Source organism: Trachurus japonicus, chromosome 7 (assembly GCF_045865225.1).
Source record: "Trachurus japonicus isolate A0001 chromosome 7, Traja_1.0".
Taxonomy (NCBI): Eukaryota; Metazoa; Chordata; class Actinopteri; order Carangiformes; family Carangidae; genus Trachurus; species Trachurus japonicus.
The window spans coordinates 8,022,839-8,042,496 of record NC_140913.1 but is presented as its reverse complement, the minus strand read 5'-3'; the positions used below and the strand labels follow the sequence as shown (position 1 = coordinate 8,042,496).

Sequence of the window (19,658 nt, the reverse complement as noted above, 5' to 3'; positions counted from 1 at the left end):
GAGGCTGACTACCTCATTTCCCTCCTCTAAAAAGGCCACTGGCAGAGAGCTGTAGGCCTGTTGCACTGAGTAAGAGACAGGCGGAAAAGTGAAGACATAGACAGGGGGGGGTGGGGGGTGTCATGCATCTTTACATGTTTGTATGAAATGCAACGTGAAGCGTTACATTTCAGAGGAACTTATAGATTCAAATGGGGAATTGAAATTGCGAGAACACAGGGCAGTGAGTCAGAGATACATAAAAAAAAAAACAAGATGTGCAACCACAGTCTGTATGGTAACCATACACAATGATTTATGAATACCAGGTCAGACTCAGTACATATCTGATAAAAACATTTAATAAGAGTGAGGTGTGCTGCTGTTGTTGTTGTGATGAATATCAGTTATTCACCTGAGGGAAGTCTCTCTCTCTCTCTCTTTCGCTCTCTCTCTCGCTCTCTCTCTCTCATGCTCTGGCTGTGAGTTGTGGTTCTTTGCATTGTTATCATTGCTGTCATCTCTAACAATGAAAAACAGTGTGTGTTCAAGGGATGGGGGAGGAGCAGACACAGAGAACGACACAGGAAAAGAGGGAAAGAACAGCCAGCTGTCGAGCATCAGAGAAAAGAAAAACGAGAGTGATCACAAAGAGAGAATACGTTGGACTGGGTTGGCTGAGCTGGAGGATGTGGAGGGATTAAGTATCTTTCAAAGCAAAGGCCCGACCAGAAAACTTTTCAAAACTCTTCATTGTAAAGAATTTGGAAAAGAAAAAAAAAGAAGACGTGTATTTTTGGGTTGGTGTTAGGCTGCATGAATAAAATGTCTTTATGGTGTTTGTTAGATCCTAATAACCTGTTACCACGATTGATTTGCACACATGCAGTTATCTCGTGCATACAGATCATATCAGCGGTGTCACTTCAGCCTCTCAACAGCAGATAATGAACCCTTTAATGCAACATATTTAAGCAATTATCAGCAGATTCAGTCAAACAGGGCAGGCTGGCAGAGACTCTGCACATTTCAACAAAAGTAACAAAAGGTTTGAGACCGCACCCAGGCCACATGTTGCCATGCCTACCCAGCACACTGGCTTTGGGCATGTTGAGCGCACATGTGAACATCTTATGCAGAAACTATAATGACAGAGCTCTGGAAACGCCGAGAGTCTTTATCATTGGATGTAGCACTGATTGGCTCCATCTGATTTCCAGCAGGGAATCCGAGGCAAAGTGGGACACTCTGATTTTTTTTTCTCTTTGCAATGTGAACTTTGTGTGACCGCTTTGGTTGTCAGTCAGATAATGCAATTCCTAAACTTTAAGTATGTCGGCACCATGTGCTGGTGGCGACTGTTATTTGTTTTTTAAAGTTGCTACGTTCAATACTTTTGTGTTAGTTTATTTTGAAATGGTGATCCATCCAAGATATTTGTGGTTTTAAGAACCAAAAACCATCTTAATGTATTTTTACATCTCCTCTCTTTGGCTCCTCCCCTTTGCTCCATTGACAACAGCCAAGCAAGCCAATCAGAAGAGAGGAGGATAAACGTCTCTCTTCTGATTGGTTGACTGTGTTCCGAGTGAACTAAAGAATATACAGCAGATTTTAGGTAAAACACTAAGAGAAATCAAATCCTGCCAGGTAGGATGGTGGGTCCTGATGGGCGGGGCTTAGGGCATGGCACGTGACTGTGATGTCACAATGATACAACAGTCCTGACGGCTCATTTTAAGGCTCAGTTCTGTTCAGGACTTCATCTGTGGCCCTCTAACAGTATGAATATAGAACTTTTACCTTTTATATAATCAAAAAGGACAAGCATATCTTACTTTTTTACAACATGGGACCTTTAAAGTCTCTGAGTTAGCTCAACATTTCAAGTGAATGCTCCTCCTGTAACCTGAGCTTCAACTATGTTTGGGGTGGCATTGGCACATTTTTTTCTACACTTTGAGCTGTCAAGTCCAGTGAATGAGTATTAAAGTAGACACATGGCTTTCAATGCTTTAATTAAATGCTTTCAGATGTCTCAGTTGTAAGGAATGCTAATAAGACGAAAAGTAAAGTGTTGTTTTTCTTCTGTCTGGTAGCAGAAAATAGATTAACACTTTATGTCAGTAAAAACTGACGTGTGCTCTCAGATCCTCATTCTGCAAGAGTTGTGTCGAGTTTTCAACAGTTCATGTCTCGGTTTGGAGTCAAGCTTTTCACATTTCATCCACCCTCATGAAAAATCACAAAAATACTCACATACTGTTACGATTGTAGAAGATTTTTTGTAGTAATTAGTATTTTTCATTGTTTTTATTAGTTTTATTCTAGCAGGTTCAGGATTTAGCTGCAATGTTTCCTTGGCATCCCTAACTGTAAAAAATTTCGTCATATTTTGAGTTATTTACAGCAGAGTAACTGAAAGTTTAGACATCCTTAAAAAATTTTTTTTTTTTCTTTTTTCTGGGTATTTGAAACTTCCTGTATTATGCTTTAAAGAGAGAGAAAAATGTGTTATCACAAATTTCAGCACAAAAAAATGAATTTAGTTAAATTCAAAATCAGTCTTGCAAAATCAGCCTGCTCTGTTTCTATTGATTCACTCCAGTTTCTCGGATTTGTCAGTGATTGATTGAGGTGCAGGGTTGCATCCATTACAGACTGAAAAAGAATTTATTGGGGGGGGGGGGCAGTAAAATCAGACTGAGCCACGCCTACAGCAGGTGATCAATTTCATAACTTCTTATATGTTTGCTTCATGTTTACCTATATAGTAGTCCACACTCACGCGTACCTTGCTCTCAGAAACAAGTAACAACAGCAACAGATGAGAAACAACTAGAAAAGCATGTCCCCACCAAATGCCTCACATAACTCCACTCTACTTAGACTAGGCTGTGCGTTTCTGTCTGGTGAGAGACCAATACTGTTGAGTAAAATATGGGCAAAGCACCCCCGATGCAGCAGGTGGATGTACACGCGGGCGTGTGAATGCTTTTCCAAACCTGAAGAGGAAGAAGAAGAAGACGACGGCGCAGCACAAGGGCGTGGATTGGACTGCGCGCAAACGCAACTCACAGGCGGCCATATTGCGTCGGTCCACTCCGTCTGACTCTGGCCGCAGTAGATGGGTGATCCAGTCATCTGCAATAAAAAAAAACATTTATAACTCTGTGAAATTTTGTCCGTGTATACCGTAGCTGTTAGGCCTACTTTAGCTACGGTATTTGCATAACGTTAAGCTACTTTAGTGTTTCGTTCATAGAAAAATAGGCTACCTAATTAAAATAATTTGTAATTTTAAGTATGCGGCATCATAACTTAATTTCTGACGTTCATAATAAACCAAACCGTTTGCAAATCGGTCAAAAACTGAATGATTAGAACATGCATAGGTGCTCTGAGGGAGCGACGGACCGACGCAAGATGGCGGCCGTGCGGCGACGCCGTGTATGATGATTTTGTCATTGGGTAGCAGCTGACGAGAAGCCGGTGCATGCCGGGATATGAAATGAAGCACAATGGCGGTTAAGCAACAAGCAGTTCATGCTCTCACACTGACTACTATACTTTCATCACTGCTATTCCAAAGCTATCGGACTTTCGCCGAGGAACTGAAGTGGGATGAGAAAGGCTACGTGTTGTACTGCCCCTGCATGGGTAACTCTCCTCCTGTGGCTCCTGACGTAGATCTGTAGCAGCAGAGTTAGCGACCCCAAAACTTCACTCATTCATAAGTTCAAAGTGTACACATAGCAAGTGCCCTAAATATGAACCCATACCTGTGTTAAACTCTGTCGGGAGTCAGTTTCCAGCTCGAAATACTGTTAAGGTTAAAATGAAACCAACGGCGGGAACATGTAACAACAAAGCTAGTGGAGACGCTACAGTAGCTAGCTAGCAGCTAACTTGGCTAATCTTAGTACAAACTTTAACAGGTAGAAAAACAACGGTTGTTAATATACTAGGACAGCTATTCAACTAACTACCTATAATGCATCGCATAACAAACCGTGATAACCCACGTTTTCTTTCAGTTCTTGAAGTTTCCTCTTGTCATTAAGACTGTAACAGCGGGAAGTGAGACCTTTAAACTCAGGTGGTCTATCCTGTCGTTCAGGTCGCTTTGGGAACCAGGCAGACCACTTCCTGGGATCTCTGGCCTTTGCAAAGATGTTGAACCGAACACTGGCAGTCCCTCCCTGGATAGTGTACCGCCACCACACACCCCCCTACACCAACGTAAGTACATCTGGTATGAGCCATTGTCACACAACTCTGTTTATAATGTGAGGACATAGATGGATAGGTGCAAACTTTGATGAATCTCATGGGGGAAATAACAGAAACAAAGTGGACAGGTCAAAAACAAAAATAAATAATCAATAAACTTAATATTCAAATATGAAATAGAAAGTGTGGATATAGACTAGAAATGGTGCAGTCTGTACTACATTGCATGTATGATTCATTGATGCTGTGTATCTATAGTGCACCAGATAGTATTTGAGAGATTGTGCTACAGATGAATTCATGTTATTATGAAATATATAAACATAGGTGGTCAGAGAAGTCTCTGGACATTGTTATTCATACAAACAGTCCAGATGTCAGAAATGACTTCCTCTAACTTCCGTTTTAACTACTGGAATAATTGAAGTTATCAGCAATAATAACACTAGTGAGCCTGCATGCACAGTACAATATAGAACGTCTCTGACAGTACCAAGACCCGGGTGAACCTAAACTGAGTGAAGCAACTGGCAATGTGCGAGTGTAGCTGATACTAGTAGTTTGTTTTGGGGTTTTTTTTAAAACTTTTTATTAAGAGGTAGACTGTTACAATAACAACATTTACAATATCATGCCCATTTACTTTAAACTCCAAGGACAGTGCTGTCCTGAGGATAATCCCATTCCTATCCATTCTTCTCAGGTCCATGTTCCCTATAGTGAGTTCTTCCAGTTAGAGGCCTTATCCGCGTACCACCGAGTTGTCAGTTTGGAGGACTTCATGGAGAAGCTGGCCCCCAAATACTGGCCTTTAGGGCAGAGGAATGCCTACTGCTTTGAGAGTGCTGCACAGCGTAGTGCAGACAAGAAAAGCTGCCCTATGAAGGTAAGAGTCCAGATGAGTCGTTGATGACTGCCAGCTAGTAAGTTATCATCTGATGATACTGTTTCATATTGTTTGTGATTTTCTCACTGGAGAGATTTGAAACAGTAAGTGAAGGTGAAAGTAAAGAAGGAGAGAGTGAGAGTAATTTCACTTCTTTTCAGTTGCAGTCACAATCATTTGATGGCGTCCATGAGGGGGAAATGCTGCCCTCTGGAGGCCGATACACCACCACTTATGAAGCTAGTGATACTCTTTCATTGCACTGACATGGACCATTGGGTCCAATTCATTTTCAGGACGGGAACCCATTTGGTCCATTCTGGGAGTACGTCGGGGTGGAATTTGACAAGTCAGTATTGTTCGGTGGGATTTCTTTTAGTGCCTACCACCAACCTCAGTGGATGAAAAAGTGAGTACATGTTTAGGACTATTATTAAAGCTGATAAAACATTTAAAATACCACATCTCAATATGGAAAAGCCTCAAACACCAGTTTCCATTTTCTATTAAGTTTGAATTAAAGTTGTGTAAAGGCAGATTCTCTCCCTGCTTCCTGTGCTGGAATAGGTTCCCCCCCTCGGAGCATCCTGTCCTGGCGCTGCCTGGAGCTCCTGCCCAGTTCCCAGTGGTAGAAGAGCATGTGGGCCTGCAGCGATATGTAGTGTGGTCAGACAGCATGGTGAAAGATGGAGAGGAGCACATTAGCAACTTGCTGACCAGGCCATATGTTGGCATTCACCTGAGGATAGGTATCGACTGGGTAAGCTGAGTTTCCCGACATATGAGCTTGGGTTTAAGGCACGTATTTTTAATTGTCTCACTCACATACCACACCTGTTCACAGCTATTGTGACTTATTTTTGTGTTGAGCAACTTTTAGAAAGTTATTAATCTCTTTGTCTTAGCAAGTGCCAGGATTTGGATATATCTGCAATACTTGTTACTAGGATAGTAATAGATTTGTTGTTATTTTTAGTCTTTGAATGGGATTTATTGACATTGATAACCTGATTTTTATTCTTTAAAATTGGTTCTTACCCTGTCAGAACTTAGTCACATCTAAATGTTTCTCTTCATCTACCTTTGACAGCAAAATGCATGCAAGATGCTGAAGGACGGCGATACAGGGCCTCACTTCATGGCCTCTCCTCAGTGTGTCGGCTACAACCGCCAGACAGCCCTACCTCTCACCATGACCATGTGCCTTCCTGACCTGGCAGAGATTCGCAGGGCTGTGAAGCTGTGGGTGAAGAAGACCTCCGCCCGCTCTATCTTCATTGCCACTGACTCTGAATCCCACAGCAGGGACATTGAAAAGCTCTTCAAAGGCAAGGTGGGTGTATAAAGCCTCTCTTGAATGTGTCATAAGCAACTCCATTGCAAATTGGACTTGTGTTTCTTTTACTTTTTACATCATCTTTTGCATATTCTCGTTTGGTGTATTCGTTTTGCCCATCTGGCTCTTAATTGGTGCTTTTTTTATTCTCGCCTGTACAGGTGAAAGTGGTCAATCTCCAGCCAGACTCGGCCCAGGTGGACCTATACATTTTAGGCCAGGCTGACCACTTCATCGGCAACTGCGTCTCCTCCTTTTCCGCCTTCGTAAAGAGGGAGCGGGACGTGCGTGGCCTTCCGTCCTCCTTCTTTGGCATGGACAAGCCTGGAAAATCAAATCAGAGAGAGGAACTCTGAGTACCAAGTGTCATGTGGTTGCCTTCTGGATGCTAATGCTGGATGACTGCTGTAAGGGGGCTAGAACCCATGAGAAAAGCAGAGAATATTTACATTTTTGGGGGTGGTTCTTAATAGGTAAAGCAAAATAAGACATGAAGGCAGAGACCTGGGGGTTTTAAAAACAGGATGTAGCCTGCGGTTCGTATTAAAGTTTGTGAAATGTTTTGACATGCTGCTGCTACCAAAAAACTATTTTGTGTCTGTTCCCTGCTCGAGAATTCAGTATTTGTATGTTCCTCCTCAAGATTTGGCTTCTACCTGCTGTTGTTCACTACAGTAAAGCCAGCTTTCCTCTCCATCAGGGAAACACACGGTTTCCCCAACGTTTCCTTTAGCTACAGCTGTATTCTTTTGCTGCAATCATGTTTTGCAATCCCGACATGCTAACAGGACCTCTGATGACCTCAGTGAACCCTGGGAAAGACTGATTGCAGCGTCAGCAGTCATCCCTCTCTCTTTTGCCCTCTTCCTCTTCTCTTTTTTACCACCTTCCCGTCCCCTCCATCTCTTTGCAGCTCACTCTTTCCTTTCCGCTCTGCCCTCCATTCCAAGGAGAGCACAGTAACTGATCCTCCTGTACATACTAATTATAGGGAGGGAAAAGGGAGACAAGTCTTTCCACCTCTCACTTTACCAGGACCAAAAAACTGATGAAATGTCTGAATGCTGCTTGAACATGGTTGTTGAATGGGAACAAATGTTTTGAGGTTTATTTGCACTGGTTGAATTGATTAAATGGAACTGGGGATGTGTCGCAAGGTATTCATGTGAAGGAGACGATGTCGAGGTCACATTTTCTACAGTAATTTTCACCAATAAAGTATGCACACTAGTTTTCAAAGAACCCACAGTCTCAGTCTGTTCCCCTCTTTTACTGGAAGCTTAGCTGTGAGTACAGTTGAATCAGCTGATATACTAAGCTATGTTGGAAAAGCTTGGTTGCCAGATATGTCAGAATACTTGAAAATCTATTCCTCTGGACGCACGTGTGAGGGTTTGAAAACACAGTTAAATAAGTTAATGTCGTATATTTATAACCTTATCGTACTTACTGCTTTGTTTCATAAACACAATATTTGTACGCCATATCGTGTGTTCACATTTGCTCATTTGGGGGATGTAGTGAGACAACCTGGCAACCTTCAACACGGGTTCGTTGCGGGGATGAGCAGTTGCTAATGGCTGACTGGGAGTTATGGATTAGCTAGCGTTCGCCACTTGTAAATGTTAAACTACATTTTCTGCGTGTGTGGGCGGTGAGCTGTGTTTGTGTTGCCTTCGTTCCGTGAGTCCAATGTGCTTTTTGTTTTGTTTGTTTTGCGTGGCGACCCGTGGAATTCACGTACATGTCAGCTCTGTGCCAGCTTTAGCCAGGTAATGCTAACCGGACTTGTAGCTAAGGTTACCAGTGTGTTTGGCTATCGCTAGGCCGGTGTCGCGCTCCTCCTCTCGGGGTGCGTTTTGTATCGCCCAGCGTTGATTAGCTCGATCCGCTACTTTGCCGAATCATCACTTTTGAGCAGGTACGGTCAGCTGTGAGGGGGTTTACCGACCTGTTTTGACTGACAGAGTGCTCCCCACGGCTGTCACTTTACTACCTGATAATCCTGATGTATCGACCGGTCTTATAATGTGCCGGTGAACGGGCTAAATTTAGTTAGCTAAATTGGGGTAGAGGCACCGGTGTTGTTACCTAACCATCAGAGCAGGGTTGCAAATGATGCTGCTCGCCGCTGACAAGTACGTGGAGATAAATTATTTCGACCCGACTAAATTTAACCTCATCAGGTCTAATGCATTTTGAGGTTTGTAATTGGAGATGTCTTTTAGTAAACGCTGAACTGCAGCACAGGTGTTCCCATCAGGATACATTTGTCATTGCATAAGTCTATAGCTGTGTGTTATTGAGCTGTACAAGTGTTAAATGTATTGTCCAGGTCTCCATTTGCAGGATGGTATTGATCATTGAATACTTCTCCAGCAGGTTCTGATGTGGGCTTCTCTGCTGGTGGACTCTCCCTGACACTGCACTTGGAAGGCAGAGGATAAATAGTGCCAAGCAGTGTGGGCCGGCAGCTGCTCCTCACCATGTCCAAGAGCAAGAGCTCTGAGTCGGTCAAGGTGGTGGTGCGTTGTCGCCCCATGAACGAAAAAGAACGGGCTGCCAAGTTTGAAAGGATGGTCTCTGTCGACGTGAAACTGGGCCAAATTATGGTCAGGAACCCCAGGGAAGCTTCGGCCAGCGAGCTCCCCAAAGTCTTCACTTTTGATTCGGTGTACGACTGGAACTCCAAACAGATAGATCTGTACGATGAAACCTTCAGGCCGCTGGTGGATTCGGTCCTTCTCGGTTTCAACGGGACCATATTTGCCTACGGGCAGACGGGCACAGGGAAGACGTACACAATGGAGGGAGTGAGAAACGATCCGGAGAGGAGAGGGGTCATACCCAACTCGTTCGAACACATTTTCACACACATTTCACGCTCCCAGAATCAGCAGTACCTGGTGAGGGCGTCGTATCTTGAAATTTACCAAGAGGAGATCAGAGACTTGCTGTCCAAGGACCAATCACGTCGTCTTGAGCTCAGGGAAAGGCGCGACACCGGTGTGTACGTCAAAGACCTTTCGTCGTTTGTCACCAAGAGCGTGCGGGAGATCGAGCAGGTCATGAACTTTGGCAACCAGAACCGTTCGGTGGGTTCCACTAACATGAACGAGCACAGCTCCCGATCTCACGCCATCTTCGTCATCACTGTGGAGTGCAGCGAGATGGGTGTGGATGAGGAGAACCACATCAGAGTCGGCAAACTGAACCTGGTGGATTTAGCGGGCAGCGAAAGGCAGGCCAAGACTGGTGCTCAGGGGGAGAGGCTCAAAGAAGCCACAAAAATCAATCTGTCGCTTTCTGCTTTGGGGAATGTCATATCGGCTCTGGTGGATGGTCGGAGCAGCCACATCCCATACAGAGATTCAAAGCTCACCCGTCTGCTGCAGGACTCTCTGGGGGGCAACGCCCGCACCGTCATGGTCGCCAACATCGGCCCAGCGTCCTACAACGTGGAGGAGACCTTGACGACGCTGCGCTACTCCAACAGGGCAAAGAACATCAAGAACAAACCGCGCATCAACGAGGACCCGAAGGACGCCCTGCTCAGGGAGTTTCAGGAGGAGATAGCGAGGCTGAAGGAACAGCTGCAGAAGCGCTCCGGGAAGAAAAAGAAGAGGAGGCAGAGGAGGAGAGCTGGAGAAGGGAGCGACGGCGAGGACCTGGAAGACGGAGAAACGGAGGACGACGAGGAAGATGGAGAAGACAAAGGGGATTACTGGCGGGAGCAGCAGGAGAAGCTGGAGAGAGAGAGGAGAGCAATCATGGAGGATCACAGTCTGGTGGCCGACGACAAAGTGCGGCTGCTTAAAGAGAAGGAGAAGAAAATGGTGGACTTGAGGAGAGAGCAGGAGGCCGGAGAGATGCTTTCAGCTAAAGTTAAGGTAGGCAACCCTGTTTTGGTAACACCCATATGGTATCTGCTACCGTCCGAACTCCACGACTCTGACTGTTAGATTCAACTAAATGATTTGTCATCCCTAAAATGTGCACACAACTCAGAGGATTGTCCGACTCATGTGATTTGACATGTGTTTTCATCCTGTTTTTCCCTCTTCTTCTCCCAGGAAATGGAGAGTAAGCTTTTGGTCGGGGGGAAAAACATAGTGGACCACACCAACGAGCAACAGAGAATGCTGGAGCTGAGGAGGCAGGAAATAGCCGAGCAGGTAAACCAAACCTCAGAAAAACGGACATGTCTCTCAGTTACACAAATTGAGGGTCAGATGTCAACAAAAATGTCATTTCATCAGGTTCAACCAGTTGAAGTTTCAGAGTCTTCAGATGTGTTTGACTTTAGTGGCATTTTGATTGTTTATCCAGATTAGGCCTGTTGGATTAATCGTTTTAAAATCGTAATTGCAATTATTTAGTGAGAATGATGTTAAAATCGTAAAATCGTAAAATGGATATTTTACTGTTGCGAGGATTTTGTTGCCAAAAAGACCAACGGCCCTTCTCCACTACACAACTACAGCTCTGCTCGACTCGGTTTAGGTTTTTTTCCTTTACAGCTTAGTTCTTCAGCGGGGGCGAGGTCGTCATATCACGGCGGCTAGGGCCACGTCGTCTCGCTCTCTTTTTTCGATCCTCACTTGTCTGTACCTCGATTACGGACCACAGTGTGGTTTTCCACACAGCAGCCATTTAACTCAGATGACAGAATAACAACAGCCTCCGAACAGATCAGTGGTCGCTGCTGTCAGTGTGTTTTTAAAAATAGCGGTTTGATTCTTGTGTCGGACGTCGTGCTTGCGAGTCTTCCGGTGACACCACTCTGGCCAATCAGTGGAAGGCAGTCGATTGATGTCATGTTTTAGTATAGATAGATAGATGAATAGATGGATAGATAGACTTTATTATTAGACTCCAGGTCCATTTAACAGCACACACATAAAATAGGTTGTCATTTCACAAAAAAATCGTTTTTTGAGAGAAGAAAATTGGGATTTTATATTTGCTCTAATCCAGATCCTTAATAATATGAATTATTAGCCACTGTAACAGATCATTCACTCACTGCCCTGGGGCCTCATTTATCATTGTGGATACACGCTTTTTTACACGCTCTTTCCCCCATTTTGTGCGTACGCACTTTTCTCCGCCTAATTTGGGATCTATCAAACCAAAACTTGTCGGGAGTAAGAGCAAAAATTTACGACCAGTCCGACCATGGCGTACCGGCATTTACACGCTTTTTGAAGAACAAGAGGAATTGGCGACACCGCTGCAGAGTCAGAGAACTGCAGTATGCGAGGGAGAGAGGAGCGCGGACACTGTTTGAAGTAGCAAGTGGTGGTGATGATGACCCCCCCCCCCCCCACCACCACCACCACCGCACACGTGTTGACGTCGGCACTTTACATGAAAAGCACAGCGACTCAGATTTTTCCCCTGTGCATTTACACTAGTTTGCTCCTAAATACTGGCTTTATAAAACGAATTTCGTTTTCTTTTGATATCATATTGATATTTCCCCCTGCATGTAGGCTACACCTCTTCCACAACCAGTCTGTCCAGTCTGGAAAATAATTTCTGCGACGTGCGTGTGTTACGTAGCCAGACTGGACACACACAAGCAAGCAGCAAGCCCAATAATGTCGGAGCAAATCAAAGCAAATGAGAAAACATGATCGATATTTTTTGTGTGAATAATATTTATTGTATTTAACAAAACTGGGTGCTGCCCAACATCATTTTAGGAAAAGTCACAGACTGGTGGACTTAAATGTTTTTTTTGTTTTTTTTTAAATATATAGCTATGCACAAATGAAAATCAAAGTCTTCCAGTGAACGGAAGTTGGGGGTTAGTGGAAAGGGGTGCAAAGTAGTACTGACTGGCAGTGGAAACCCTGCTTTAAATTATTATGACATAATCTAAAATAAGGGGCAGAATAAATATGATTCTTCTTCTTTCTGTTCTGTTTCATTTAGATTTGGGAGTTTTTTGTTTTTATTGTAGCCTTTCAATGCAAGATGATGTTTCTGACTAATATTGCTGTGTTACCGTGTATCTCGCTTTCAGAGAAATTCCGCTTCTTTCTCCGCTCTCCGTCCGTCTGTTGTCTTCACCGTCTTCCACTGACGTCATTCCACACGTTTCCAGAGTGCACATGGCTACTTAATATGCACGTAACTGATTTGCATTGACCACATATGGTTGCGTGGGGCCGTTTAGGGGGCTGGGTATGAGGCGTGTTCTCATCCACGCTTTTCTCAGGTCCGGTGTGATCTATCAAGGGAAATACCGTGCAGCCGTGTGTACGCGGAGTTTGATAGATCTGAAAAGAGTGTATATTTTTTGGTCGTACGCACATTTTGCCTTTCCGTCGTACTGAAAATTTAAGAGGACTTTTACACGCTCTTTGATAAATGAGGCCCCTGGTTGTCTTCTTTAAAGTGATTGTGGTTTTGTCTATTTTGCTGTTTAGGTCGATTAAGTTACATTTTATCAGTGGAGTGATAACAAACACTACACACTGTACAGAGTCAAGGCATTACAATATTATGGAGAGAAACCCATTAGTCTCCATGTTTACTGTCCCTAATTTGATTGTCTGTGAGATTACACTACATGACAGTCACCCCTTTCCATCAGTGACCTCTGTGCAGCCTGATCTCACACATACACCCAGCACTGTGGTTTACGCGTGGTCACGTCTGTCTGTGTGACTGTCCCCAGAAACGGCGAGAGCGAGAGATGCAGCAGCAGATGGAGTGTCGTGACGAGGAGACCCTGGAGCTGAAGGAGACCTACACCTCCCTGCAGCAGGAGGTCGACATCAAAACCAAGAAGCTGAAAAAGGTAGCAGGCCCAAACCTGACTGGTCTGCTGCTTGCAGCTATCCACAGTTGACATATCTATTCAGGTCGGCTGCGGCTGTTTAATTTTGGAAGTCCGATGTTCTCTTCTCGTAAGAATTTATGTACCTGGTAATAGAAAGCCTTTTTAAGTAAGTAGGTCAGATACTATTTTAGACCAGGTAAGAATCTGCCACTGGCTCCGTTGGTGGATGTGTTTATTCCTTTTACTCATCATGACAGTCAAGGTGTGAAAGCCCAACTTGGAAGGCTTTTCATCCCAGTAACCCTGGTTTCCTCTCTCCCCCTCTGTCCTCCAGCTCTTTGCCAAGCTGCAGGCAGTAAAGGCAGAAATCCAAGACCTCCAGGAGGCCCACATCAAGGAGCGCCAGGAGCTGGAACAGACCCAGAATGAGCTCACCAGAGACCTCAAACTCAAGTATGGAGTTTGGGGGAAAGAAGGGGTGGGGTGGGGTGGTGGGTAAATAAATAAATGTTGTTGTGATACTGTGTGAAATTTTTGTTAACTACATACCTGTAAACACATCTGTCCTTGTTGAGGAGGGAACAAACACAATACTGTAACATCTCCAAACTGACATAATGATGCTTAATTATTTGATCGGAGGGAGAAACCATTTTCAAGTAGCCAGACCTCATTTATTGTATGTATTATATAATTTGGTTGTTGCTATATTTTCCCTTCTGTCTAACTGTCTGTTTGTCTTTCAGGCATCTGATCATTGAGAACTTCATTCCCTTAGAGGAGAAGAACAAAATAGTCAACAGAGCTTTCTTGGATGAGGAGGACGAGTACTGGAAAATGAAACCCATCACGCGCATAGAGGAGTAAGTGACGCAATATTCAGAGCATAGCATACTTCCTTCTTAGCAAAGTGCTAAGCACAGTTCAGTGTGAAACCTGAAGTTTGTGTATATACTGCACAACAAAATATTACAATAGTAATGAAAAAATCTGTCTTCACACGTGCTATACGATAATATAATCACGGTAGATGATAATAAGCATATAAATGCTAGATAGGGACTGTTGGTTTTTGTTTTTTTTTAGTTCAAAATTTCAACAGTTTTGTTCCAGCTACATTACATTTTGAGGCCAGAAGAAAGCTTTTAACTTGAGTGCCAGGTTTTTAGAACAATAATCTCAGTGTCTGTGCGGACACATGATGCTCTATCCACCGTCTCACTCTGTGTCTGCTGCAGCGAGCACCAGATGATGACCAGGCCTCTGTCTGCGGTCGGCTACAGGAGGCCTCTGTCCCAACACGCTCGCAGGGCCATGATCATGAAGCACGACATGAGATACAAAGTAAGCCGCACTTTCTCTTCACCTTTTTGTGTTTACATGTGTGTACATGTGAACACCAGGGAGTTAGTGCTCTGAGCACCAAACACCAGACTTCCTGTTTCACAAAGCTTCAAGCTTAAAGGAACTGACAATTACGAAACCAAAAGCTGCAGTTTAGGAGATTTAAGTACTTGATTTAATCCTGTGTAAGATTGTGAAGATGTGCCTGGATTGATTTGTTTGTCTCACCTGAGTGTCCCTCTGTCCGGCCCCTCCAGGCTGAAAACATCCTGATACTCGACATGGACATGCCAGCACGGACCACTAAAGAGTATCAAGAGCCAGTTATCGCCCCAAAGGTGGCGGCAGCTCTGGAGGACGCTCTTCGGGATGAGGATGAGATCCAGGTGGACGCCTCAGGCTTTCACAGCAGTTTTGGTCCGACCCCACCAACCAGCGCCAGTGGCAGTCTCAAGAAACCAAAGTCTGGGTAAAACCCCCTGTCACCTGTAGATCATACATTTTGAAATGGCTAATCCTGCATTTAGGCAAACAAACCACAGAAATGTTAAAGGGATAGTTCAATAGTTTGACACACATATACTGTATATATACATATATATTTCAACGTAATCCCTATAGTCATGGAGTAGGTTCATTACCTTTAATTATCGGCAGTGATGGGAATAACGGCGCTACTTTTTTCAGTAACGGGTAATTAAAGTGTTTCCCCTGTTACAACGCTGTTACCATTACTGACAATAAGATGCGCCGTTACTCAGTGTTACTTGACTCAAGAAGTACCATCAGAAAATAATACACCTGTTTAGACAGGAACTACTGTATGTAAGTCTGGTGGCTTTTCCTCTGTGTTGCTAACCCTCCACCTGGCCATGTGCATTTGTTTACAACGAAGCCGGCGAAAAATCAATACATGGAGCAGTGGATGACCTAACTGTCATAAACAAAAGATTGCGTGTTACGCAGCGCATTTGTGTCGCGGTGCACAGAGACAAACACTACACCACTACACTGATGTTGCAAGGTTGGCTTTCAGCCATGAGACGCCCGGTGGAAGGCAGAGAGCCTTGGTTCTCACTCGTAACAAATCACAAGTCATGTAGTTAACTATCACAATTACTCTGGAGCCTTTTAATTAATAAAACATTTTTTTTTTAAATGTAGCATAGCCACGGGAAAAATCCTGCTTAGTTCCTCTTTAAACGTGTACGTTATACACATTATTTTCAGTTCATCAACTGGTCGGAAAAAAGCCGCTTATCACTCCACCTCTTCCACACGCTGCTGATCCAAACAACTGATAGGCGGAGTGATACAGCACACTCCAAAACACTCTGGTGGACAAGTTGTGACCTGCACATTCACCACGCTATGAAATAATAATGTAACATTACAAGACAGAGTTGTTTTCGAGGCAAATGGAGCCAGGACTACATTCCAGACATGGCTGCTGGTGGAGTGATTTCAAAAGCGCAAGTAGTTCGAGTATTTGTTTCATGTGTTGTAATGTTACATGATTATACATGATTATCTCATAGCGTGGTGAATGTGCAGGTCACAAACTGGTCCACAAGAGCATTTTGAAGTTGTTGGATCGTGTATTTGATGAGTTTGATGAGGGACAGGGGACCTGTACCGTTCACCTCCATTGTGTTAGCTGAGCAGCTCGTGTCTCTGCCCCGCGGATCTAAAAACAACATGCACTGATAATTGAAGGTAATGAACCTACTATAGGAATTATGCTAATAGGCGAATTTGCTATAATGTTGAACTATCCCTTTAATTGAGCTCAGAAAGTGTACATTTATGACCTGTGAAATGTGTGTTTAACCCTCTGTCATTTCTATCTGTCCCTCAGTCGACCAAGAACAGGAAAGAAATCGAGCACCCCAACGTCTCCGTTCAGCCCCTCCAGTCCAGGATCTCCTCTTTATCCACAATCCCGCGGCCTGGTGCCGAAGTGACAGCCCCAGCCTCCAGTCCCACCACCACCAACCTCTCTTGTGCACCTTTTCCACTTTGGGACCCAACTTTGAGAGAATGGGTTTGCTTTTGTCAAAGTTGTTTGTTTTTTTTGTCCAAACTACAGAAATGATAGAGAAACTTTTATACTAATGCTGCTTTGTAGGTTTTAACTGTAACCACACCACTAATAATTGTTGTCACGAGCTTTTCATTCGGAGATTTAAGGCCCCCTCATCCTGACACCAGGCGCAGCAGCCACGCATGAAGCCTCACGTCACTCTGCTCTGCTATTCTCTGACCCTGTATTTGGCAGAATGCCAGTCAATGTCTTATATTCACATCACAATGTTCTTAATGTACAGGGGGTAAAACAAGAAAGGTGGGCTCAGAGCCCCCACCTTAATGGACCACAGCATCTTCAATGCACTAATTCTTCATATCTTCCAGATGTGTGTTGTCTGTTGGGTGTTGTCGTCCTCTCTCTTACTACATATATAACTGTGGGTGTAGTGGGGGTATGGTTGGGTGGACCCGCTGTACTTCCCGCTAACAGACTGTGTGTCAGTGTGTTGTATGTCTGGACACATATCTGTTTATGTGTCTTATTGTCTATTAACGTATGTCGAATTTTTCAGTTAATGTCAAACTGCGCTGTCTTCTTTCACGGTTGGACTTTTGATAACGTTGGCGCGAAGCTGTAACCTCCTGTGCATGGTTGTTTGTGTCTTAAAGGTGCATTTTGGGAAATATACTTTGTTTCAGAGAGGTAGCTGACATCAGTACCACTCGTCTTTACACTAAACATGAAGCTAGAGGTGATACTGGTTTCCTGGTGACGTCATTGTGCCGGTTAGGCTCCTTCACGAAGCCTTTATGCTAAGCTAAGCCAATCACCTGCTGACACAGTAAGGAAACACAAAAAAAAGGGTATTTCCCAAAATGTCAAACTATTCCTTTAACTGTGTATGATTGTAAATGTACAGGCCAGAAGGTAAAGCACACGACAGACTGGCCTACACGTTGCTGTAATCAGTAGATGCTGTTCTTCCTGGGGCACATGAGGCGGAGGTGGGGAACGACGAGAGAGAGCTCAACACATTGACACGCTACGGAACACCTGCCATGGAAACGCTCCAGGCCGAACGGCACAGCAGGCGGCCACCAGACGTCCTCCTGGCAGGAGATCAATTACTTTGCACACCCTGGGTCACTTCAAAGTTACTGTCCTCTGATTCTGTGCCTCAGATTCATCAGGGTTCCAAGGTGCCTTAACCTGTGCCCTTAATCTCTGCGCCCTCATTTGGAAGTGTGCTCACGTCACACTGCTCTGGGATGCTTCTAAAGCATCGTCTACACATTCATCCCAGCATCAGGGAATCATTTCTAGCATGCTCCTGCCGTTCCTGTCAAAGCAGGGTGCTGCACTCATTGAATTGAATGGTGAGGCCACAGGAAGGAAAGGCAACATGTTAGCTTCTGTTTTTTTTGTTTTTTGTTTTTTTTACCCCTGTCTATTTCTTATTCTTTACCTCATCTTCTTTTCGTTCTGAGCGGAAAACAACTGATCGGTTTAACAGGACACTTTAACCCCAGGGAGTGTGGAGCTCCTCACAGACCTCGGTCGATACACTACGGACCCCGACGGATCTTGAACAAACTAAACCATTCCATGTGAACGCCTGCGGATGAATAATATGCAGTTTTTAACCTCCATGGTTCAGCCGGCCTCTCTGCTGCTCTCTGTTCCCCACGCTCTAACTGTGAGGGGAGGGTGGGGTGGGGGTGCTGTCGACTCGCTGCTACTGTGTAGGGTTTTTACAGCCCACTGTGACTTTTCCACGGGCCCGGGTCAAAGGGCAAATTTAAATCCTCACTTGATACTTGATATGTCGTCATCGTCAGTCGTTCTAAGTGCTTACACCTAAAGGCGCTCTGTTGCTGTTTGGCCCGGGCCTGTAATATGATGTAGTTAGATATGTAACAGTGAATATAGACTTGTTGATAGGCAATCTTCAGTCACTTTTTGCAGCTGTAAAAAAAAAAAAAGATAATTACAACATGGGTTTCCATATTGAAAAAAATCTAACTTATAATCTTTCATTTTTTTATACAGATGTAGATATAATTTTTTATTCAGTTTTTTCTTTAAAATAGATTCTTGTTTTATTTTTTGAGCTTTGTAATTTAACGTTGAGATTTTATTTTTTTTGCGTGCTACACGTACTTTGTGTCCTTTTTGTATTCAGCAAGGTACAGGCTTTTTTCTCTCTCTCTCTGTTGGTCAGTCGATGTCACAGATGAGTCGCCTGTTGGTTCACATCACTGTTGAGTATTTTACACATTAGCTGTTGAGTTATCTACATAAACACAGAACATTAATCGTTTAGAATAAGGCCTGATTGTTGTATCTTAACACTGCAATGCTGTATACCTGCCGCATGATCTTAGCACGCTCAAGTAAACACGTTTGTGAGTATTCATCAGTCATAGGACTTTGGTAAGCAAAATGTGAATGTCTTAATTTAATTGAATAACTTTGCATCTGCATCCCACAGCTACATCACTGGATCCAAACTCCTTATCTTAAGACTTTGTGACCAACTTCTATGTGCTGGTATTGTTTTGATAGCCAAATGACGATTATGCTGGTGCACTTCTGTCTGTGGCTGGCTGAGTCTTTTTAGTTTCTTTTGATTATTAAAGACAATTCATGATATGAACGATAACAAAGATGCTGGCAAGTCCCGTCTCTTTCCTGGTATGTAAGAATGATGTGGGATCACATTTAACCCTTAGTTTTAGGCAGAAAACTCCCAGGGTCAGTGCCTTTGACTCTTGGTCTCAAGCTATAGGAGCTCAGAATGTTCCCTGAGGCCTCTGGGTAATGGGTGATGGCCAATTCAAACTCAGGTCATGTGCTCAGGCTCAAGCAGCTACGTCCCGAGGAAGACATCCTCTCCATTCCCATGCCCCAGAGGAGAGGGCTTATTAGTTTTGAGTGCTCATTGATTACGCTTCATATGAATCCCAGTGAGAGAGTTAACTGGACTGGAAGATGCAAGAAGAGCTCTAAAGGTCCCATGTCTTATTCTACTGCTGGTGTTTCATCCAAAGTGTTGACT

The 19,658-nt window shown here is 44.0% G+C and overlaps 2 protein-coding genes across 7 annotated transcripts; both read left to right on the top strand.

Annotated features, from left to right (window-relative positions):
• The first annotated feature begins 3,485 nt into the window (after positions 1 to 3,485).
• pofut1 (protein O-fucosyltransferase 1) lies at positions 3,486 to 7,676 on the top strand. The gene is made up of 7 exons (XM_085781046.1): positions 3,486 to 3,639; positions 4,100 to 4,221; positions 4,916 to 5,098; positions 5,395 to 5,507; positions 5,666 to 5,858; positions 6,189 to 6,431; positions 6,596 to 7,676. Exons 1-7 carry the CDS (start codon positions 3,501 to 3,503, stop codon positions 6,788 to 6,790), a joined length of 1,188 nt encoding a protein of 395 aa, XP_085637172.1. The 5' UTR covers positions 3,486 to 3,500; the 3' UTR covers positions 6,791 to 7,676.
• Positions 7,677 to 7,977: 301 nt separating this feature from the next.
• On the top strand, positions 7,978 to 19,268 carry kif3b (kinesin family member 3B). 6 transcript variants are annotated; one of them, XM_085781043.1, is made up of 9 exons: positions 7,978 to 8,088; positions 8,817 to 10,324; positions 10,508 to 10,609; positions 13,123 to 13,245; positions 13,562 to 13,680; positions 13,974 to 14,090; positions 14,466 to 14,571; positions 14,829 to 15,040; positions 16,430 to 19,268. In XM_085781043.1, the coding sequence occupies exons 2-9, from the start codon at positions 8,921 to 8,923 to the stop codon at positions 16,533 to 16,535; spliced, it is 2,289 nt and encodes a 762-aa protein (XP_085637169.1). In that variant the 5' UTR covers positions 7,978 to 8,088; positions 8,817 to 8,920; the 3' UTR covers positions 16,536 to 19,268. The 6 variants fall into 6 exon arrangements, with proteins under 6 accessions (XP_085637169.1, XP_085637165.1, XP_085637167.1 ...); XM_085781039.1 differs by having other exon boundaries at positions 7,978 to 8,206; positions 8,814 to 10,324; XM_085781041.1 differs by having other exon boundaries at positions 7,978 to 8,572.
• The last annotated feature ends 390 nt before the right edge of the window (positions 19,269 to 19,658 follow it).